Below are 7,868 nucleotides of genomic sequence, written 5' to 3'. Positions count from 1 at the left end.
CTGCTTCTTTATGTCCACTGGTATTATAACATTCAGCCAGTCATTATTCCCCTTGACTTTGACTTCCTCTCCACAGACACATCTAATCAATATATGTCAATTTTACCTCTTAAATATTTCTTACATTTATATAATCACCCCTAATATTAAGTGCTAGTTGAGGCTCTAATCATCTCACTTTAACCACTATCACAGGCTCTAGGCTGGTCTTAAAGCTAGAACCCCATCTGTCTCCATTACACCATCTGCTTTACATACTAGGGATATTACAAGGCTGTATAATTTTGTTGAAAAAACAAAATCAGTATATTTTTGAATAGTGATGGAAGACCTCACAAAGAAAGTGGCAACTGAACTAGCTTCTCAAAGATGCGTTTAAAAAGAAAGGCAGTGACAGCTGGAAATAAAAAAGGTATCATGCATGGAAGGATCATGATGTGTAGGAATGACAAGGATTAGATCAAGAGAGCTGAAACTAACTAAGAAGCAAATAACAGGGTGTTTGTGCATGTGTGTGTGAACAGCAGAGCTTTCAATGAAAATTTTAAACCAGTGGGATCAAGGTCCTCAAGTATTTCTTCAAGGAATTGTAAGAGGAGATGAAACATGGCTTTCCCAGTATGATCCTGAAGACAAAGTAAAATCAAAGCTGGCCGGGCGCGGTGGCTCACGCCTATAATCCCAGCACTTTGGGAGGCCGTGGCGGGCGGATCACGAGGTCAGGAGATCGAGATCATGCTGGCTAACACAGTGAAACTCCGTCTCTACCAAAAATACAAAAAATTAGCCGGGTGTGGTGGCAGGCGCCTGTAGTCCCAGCTACTCGGGAGGCTGAGGCAGAAGAATGGCCTGAATCCGGGAGGCAGAGCTTACAGTGAGCCGAGATCACGTCACTGCACTCCAGCCTGGGTGACAGAGCGAGACTCTGTCTCCAAAAAAAAAAAATTGAAGCAAAAGTGGACTGGTCAGGAGGAAAGCTAATGACTAAAAAGTTTTTGGGGATGCTCAAGGTATTATTCTTGTCGACCTTCTAGAGGGTCAAAGAATGATAACATCTGCTTATTACGAGAGTGTTTTGAGAGTCTTTCTCCACCACAATGTTTCTGCTCATTCCTCTCATCAAACAAGAGCAATTTTGCAAGAGAATCAATAGGAAATCATTAGGTATGCATCTTACAGTTCTGATTTGGCATCTTGTGACTTCTTTTTGTTTCCTAATCTTAAAAAAACAATCTGTAAAGGGCATCTAGTTTTCTTCAGTTAATATCATGAAAAAGACTGCGCTGACATGGTTAAATTCCCAGGACCCTCAGTTCTTTAGGGATAGACAATGGCTGGTAGTATCACTTACAAAAGTGTCTTGACCTTGATGGAGCTTATGTTGAAAAATCAAGTTTATATATTTTATTATCTTTTGATTCCATTTTTCCACAAACTTTTAAAATTTCCCCTGTACATGAATTCTAGCGGAAGGTAGGAAATAAGATGGCATATCAGAGGCAGAGAAGAAGTAAAAAAAACAGTAAGACCAAAAATAGTAAGATAGTATATGTTGCCTCAGACTGGAAGGAGAAAGTTATTAAGCTGGTTAGGTGGTTTGGCAAAATACTGGGAATGAGGGACTTCAATGAGAAAATGGATAAATGTAAAAAATAAAATTATAAAGCCAGAGAAAGTCTTCCAAAATGTCATGTGGAAAAAAAGAAATAGAAAAAATAAATGAGTGCAATAACAAATGGATATTTATTATAAGCCTGACATTGTGTAGAGTGCTTTTTATGTATTATTTCCATTCCTTACCATCACCTAATTTTTATAGATGAGATACCTGAGGTTCAAAAGCCACTTGGATTTTCATCAACAGCAAACCCTGGATTTGAACCACAGTCAATCTGGCTCCAAAGTATATGGCCTTTTACATTATAACACAACTTCCCATGACAAATCCATAAAGTCAGATCCAAATCACGGAAAATTTTCTGTTTTTGCTTTGGGTGGTGGTTACAGAGGTCTGTGTTTCATAATTATTCATTAAGCTGTATATATTTTAGCTTATTTTTCTGTATTATATATGTTATGTTTCACAGACACACCCACACAAATGAGTCTATATATAAAAGGCTGGAAAGAAAAGAAAAAAAAAGGAGAAGAGAAGTTGGCCACAAACAAGGGGCCCTAGGCCGGGCACAGTGGCTCACGCCTGTAATCTCTGCACTTTGAGAGGCCAAAGCAGACGGATCACCTGAGGTCAAAAGTTCGAGACTAGCCTGGCCAACATGGTGAAACCCCATCTCTACTAAAAATACAAAAATTAGCCACAAATATAATCCCAGCTACTCAAAGAGGCTGAGGCATGAGAATCACTTGAATGCAGGCGGCGGACATTGCAGTGAGACAAGATTGCACCACTGCACATTGCACTCTGGGTAACAGAGGGAGACTCTGTCTCCAAAAAAAAAAAAAAAAAGAAGTGGAGGGTCCTAAAGGTAAAAGTAGATAGGACTTTATTTATTTATTTATTTTTTTTGAGACAGAGTCTCACTCTGTCACCTAGGGTAGAGTACAGGGGCGCCATCTCGGCTCACTGCAAGCTCCGCCTCCTAGGTTCACGCCATTCTCCTACCTCAGCGTCCCAAGTAGCTGGGACTGCAGGCGCCCGCCACCACGCCCGGCTAATTTTTTTTTTTGTATTTTTTAGTAGAGACGGGGTTTCACCGTGTTAGCCAGAATGGTCTTGATCTCCTGACCTCGTAACCCCCCACCTCGGCCTCCCAAAGTGCTGGGATTACAGGTGTGAGCCATCGCGCCTGGCCGAATTTATTTTATTTTTGAGTCAGGGTTGCTCTATTACCCAGGCTGGAGTGCAATGGCACGATATTGGCTCATGGCAACCTCTACATTCCAGGCTCAGACGATCCTCCCACCTCAGCCTCCCAAGTAGATGGGACTACAGGCATGTGCCACAATGCCTGGCTAATTTTAGTGGGGTTTTTTGTTTGTTTGTTTGTTTTCTTTTTTCTTTTTTGGTAGAGCTGGGATTTTGCCACTTTGCCCAAGCTGGTGTCGAACCTGGACTCAAGCAATCCACCCACCTTGGCCTCCTAAAGTGCTGGGATTACAGGCGTGAGCTACCACACCTGGCCAGAATTTATTTTTTCAACAGGTAAAATAAAACTTACCTTTACTTAAATAAACACTGTTATAGAAAACAAACATGATAGTATTTTAAAAAGTGTTAAGGGCCTGGGGGTGGAGAATGGGAGAGGTTGTGGCACACAACAAAAGGAAATGATATTTTTAAATACTAAAAACTCTTCGTGGCAACATTTATATACCACTATTCTTATCTAGCCAACTGAAAATTCCTTGGACAACATTTAGCAAAATATCCCAAGTTTCAGTCTAGATGCTCTTAAATGCAAAAAAAGCATTTGTTTTAATATATTTGGAGTTCAAACTTATATTCTCCCCAGTTAATCCAAATTAACGAAGTTTAAGGCACAGCACTGAGATATCACTAAACAAAAATGGAAATAGGACCAGTTCCTCAAAAGATGCCACTGAGTTTTACTTCTTCTCTTCTCTTCTGGTAATAAGTAACCTGTCCCCTTATTCTTAATTTGCAGACAAAAAGTCTGACGTTGGACAACTTATCACGGATGAAGTTCTGTTAAAGACAACACAGAGGATCAGTAATCAGGTGGAAGATTCCCAGGGTAACAAAGAGCCACTTAGTTCTGGAAACCATTCACGTTGACTTAGTCACGACGTTAATCTATAGATAGACTCATAAGCAAAGAGTGACTCAAACATTATTTGGGTTGTTTTAAAATATTACTAATAAAAAATCCTAACAAAGACTATAAATATTTGAGATAAGTTAAAGCAGGCAATAAACAGATAAAAATTTCCTAGAAAACACACATCCTTCAGAAATCAAAACGAGAAGCACTCTGGGTCTGCTAAATATGATCACAGAATAAGAAAATTAAATTAAAATATATGACAACTGAAACATCGTAAGTACAAAGCCAAACTGAACTCACTGGTTAAATAATAATCCAAACTTTTAAATTAACTGAAAAAAACTGAATAGGGAGTCAAATCCATACTTACTTATCATCCCTTTCTAGACATTTGACTAGAATTGGTAAAATCCCAGATTTTATTAAGTCATCGATCGGTGGATTTCTGTCACTGGATAGCAGTTTTCTAGGAAAACAAATATAAGAAATTAATTGCTATAATTTTCAAACTGTGAAAAGAAATAACAACGTATTAACTTCTAGACCACCAGGTAACACGACTGAGGAATGACACAATTCTCTCTCTGGACAAAGTAGTATTTACCTTGCTGCCTGGACAGCACTCAGTTGGACCACTGGGTTGTCACTTGTGGCATTCTGCAATACCAAATGTAAATTTCAGAAATGAAAAAAAAATCAATTTCAAAATACTTCAAAATGAGAATATTAAATTAATAACATACCTGCAATATAGCTTCTAGTGTTACATTTTGCTTAAAAAGAAAAAAAAACATAGTTCAGCAGAGTTTATTAGCAAAATCACATTCATTAAATAGTGTACCTGATAAAGTTAAAGTTAATATACTTATAAAGTTGGTGTTATATTAAAAATGAAGTTCTCACAGTTACTATAAAAATTAAAGTCACTATAAAAACATGGTAACTTACTGCTTTAAAATCAGCATCAACATCTGAATCTTCTAGACTTTCTTCTTGGGGAACATTTCTCTTTTTCAATAAGTGTTCATCTCTTTTGTTCTGAAAGGCAACCAATAAATGCTTAAAAAGTCGTAAGGACTGCTGTTAATGAAAAATCCATTAAAACGACCTCAACTTTATTAGGCAATTATGAAACAAATACTGAACACATAAGGATAATATGAATTAAACGTGCATACAATGACAAGGGTCACATTCTGGCTTTGGTAACAAAATTACCTGGCTTGCTTTTACACACACGCTTCATTAAGCACCCACTGTAGTTTTTTTTTTTTTTTTTTGGAGACAAGAGTCTTACTCTGTCACCCAGTCTGGAGTGCACTGGCACAATCTTAGCTCACTTCCAACCTCTGCTTCCCGGGTTCAGGTGATTCTCATGCCTCAACCTCCTGAGTAGCTGGGATTACAGTCATGAGCCACCACACCTGGCTAATTTTTATATTTTTAGTAGAGATGCATTTTTGCCATGTTGGCCAGAATGATCTCAAACTCCTGGCCTCAAGTGATCTGCCTGCCTCCAGCCTCCCAAAGTGCTGGGATTATAGGCATGAGCACAGGCCAGCACCAACTGTTTTGGCCATGTTGGTGTACCTCTTAATCTCTAGGAAAGATTTAAATTTGGAGATGCAATATTTATTATAAAGTCTAGCAAATATATTTCAACTGGCATGCTAGTTTTCATTTACTTATGGCTAATGGTTACCTGTAGCAGTTTATTAAGAAACCAGCTTAATGGGAAGAGCCCAATGCTCAAATGTTGAGGTTTGCATATGCTTGCTAGGTGTGGGGAGTAGGAATTCATGAACATAAATGCTGCCTACCCGCCATCATCTCAGATTTAAACTCTTGCTATCTGGCTGTTACAAACAAAAATTCTCTATTAGCAAATCAATTTCCAAATTTCACTGAACTTCAATTGCTTGTTACAGTAACCTGTGCCATTTTACACATGTAGCTGTGAATAAATCACGGATTTTCTCTAAGTTTTTAGTTTTTCTATGGAATTAAAACAAGTTACATCAAGAGACCAAATAATGTCTAACATCCTTTTCAATTTAAAATTTCAGAAGGCGGCCGGGCGCGGTGGCTCAAGCCTGTAATCCCAACACTTTGGGAGGCCCAGACGGGCGGATCACAAGGTCAGGAGATCGAGACCATCCTGGCTAACACAGTGAAACCCCGTCTCTACTAAAAAATACAAAAAACTAGCCAGGCGAGGTGGTGGGCGCCTGTAGTCCCAGCTACTCGGGAGGCTGAGGCAGGAGAATGGCGTAAACCCGGAGGGGCGGAGCTTGCAGTGAGCTGAGATCTGGCCACTGCACTCCACACTCCAGCCTGGGCGACAGAGCGAGACTCCGTCCCAAATAAAATAAAAAAAAAAAAAAAAAAAAAAAATTTCAAACGGCATACTTCTAATGTTTGCTATATTTACAAGGTATTTCATTATAACAAAGTTACTGAAGAGACATTACTATTGATGTTAAAATTCAAATAAACTAGAAAATAAGATTCAGATACTTATTTCTATACGTATATAGAAACATGCTTATCCGCATGCCAATTTTTGTGCTGGGTATAAGCAAGCACATTTAAATAAACTGGTGTCTATATATGTCAATCATTAGTAGTTTACCAATTTCCACTTGTATAAGCATACTTCTTTAGTAACTTAACCAATTCTAAAATATTTTTAAATTACAGCATCTCACATTATATAATCTCACATTATAAGCACCTCATTATATATATATGTGTGTGTGTGTGTATATATATATATATTCAAATCCATGCAGTGATATTTTACATGGTTTCAAGTGGCTTCCCACAGAATATTCATTAAAGTGGGAAAACTTGGCAGACAGCATTCTTGACCAAATGACAAAAGGTGTCACTATCAGTGAATAACAAATCAACACTGTGTGCCTCCTGGGGTCTTGTGTACTAATAAAACATAACTTCTGTGGTATTCCTAACATAAATAAATAACCTGAGAAATGCCAGAAAAACCCAAGTCTGTCATTCTACCACAAAAAAAAAAAAAAAATAGCCCTATATTCTTCAAAAATGTAGTCATGAAAGATAAAGACTGAGGAAGAGTTCCAGATAGAAGGAGACTAAAGAAACATGACAACTAAATGCCATCTCTGATCTTGGCTTGGATCTTGGATTTATAAAGGACATAACTGGGAACCATATGCAAAATCTAAATTGGTTCTATGGATTGAATGGTAGATTTTTACCTAAGTTAGTTTGACAAGTGTACTGTGCTTACATTGGGAAACTATCTGTTTTTATGAAATATAAGTTGTTGTATTAAGGGAATTGAAGCATGATGCTTGCAATTTAACTGGTTCAAGGAAAAAAATGTATACAAAGATAATAATGCAAATATGAAAAATGCTAGGGAACCTGGGTGTTGAGTGAAGGGTATATGATGTTTCTATACTATTCTCACAACTTTGAACTTCAAACTACAAATCTGAAATTGTGTAAAATTTAAAAAAAAAATTACAGTTACACTCTATGGTTTGTAATATATATAGAAATGTTTAACATCTCTTGGATTTAATCCATTTAAACAGTTTTAACAAAGTTTATTGACAAGTTAACCCCTACCCCCAAATGATTTTAACACTGATTCTGTTCTATTTTCATTCTTTGACTCTATTTTCCTCTTTTCCAGAGCCTGATCAATCAAGCTTCCAGAGGTCTTTAAGGAATCTTACTCCCTCTATTCCTCCTTTCCAAGTATTTCTGGAATAGAAGAAATATAAAGCATAAATACAACTAAAGTTTCCTACATATACAGATCTCCAATCTGGGAATAGCATTTTATCATTATATAGGATGTGTGCTGTCTTTTTCGGTAGATACCCTTTATCGGGCAAGGCAACTCCTTTCTATTCCTAACTTGCTAATAACTTTTTTCTTTATAAGCCATGAATGAGTGCTTAATTTCATCAAATTGTGCTTCTTTCCATCTATTCAAATGGATATTATATTTCCACTTTCATCTGTAAATATGGTAAATTAAATGACTTTCTAATATTAAAATATCCCTGCAAGTCCTGGAAACTTTATTAGAATTTTTAAAAAAATATTCATTCCGGGCCGGGCGCGGTG

At 37.3% G+C, this 7,868-nt stretch overlaps 1 protein-coding gene across 1 annotated transcript in view; it reads right to left on the bottom strand.

The window, feature by feature from the left end:
• Positions 1-7,868, bottom strand: part of KPNA3 (karyopherin alpha 3 (importin alpha 4)) — a 95,232-nt gene that overhangs the window by 26,585 nt on the left and 60,779 nt on the right. Inside the window, exons 3-6 of the mRNA XM_011939344.1 lie at positions 4,695-4,784; positions 4,490-4,519; positions 4,351-4,403; positions 4,117-4,212 (exon numbers count right to left, since the gene is read on the bottom strand). Coding sequence (XP_011794734.1) covers positions 4,117-4,212; positions 4,351-4,403; positions 4,490-4,519; positions 4,695-4,784 — 269 coding nt within the window. The remainder of the gene's footprint in view (positions 1-4,116; positions 4,213-4,350; positions 4,404-4,489; positions 4,520-4,694; positions 4,785-7,868) is intronic.

Source organism: Colobus angolensis, unplaced genomic scaffold, assembly GCF_000951035.1.
Source record: "Colobus angolensis palliatus isolate OR3802 unplaced genomic scaffold, Cang.pa_1.0 Scaffold101, whole genome shotgun sequence".
NCBI classification, from domain to species: Eukaryota; Metazoa; Chordata; class Mammalia; order Primates; family Cercopithecidae; genus Colobus; species Colobus angolensis.
This window is presented reverse-complemented; position numbering and strand designations above follow the sequence as displayed.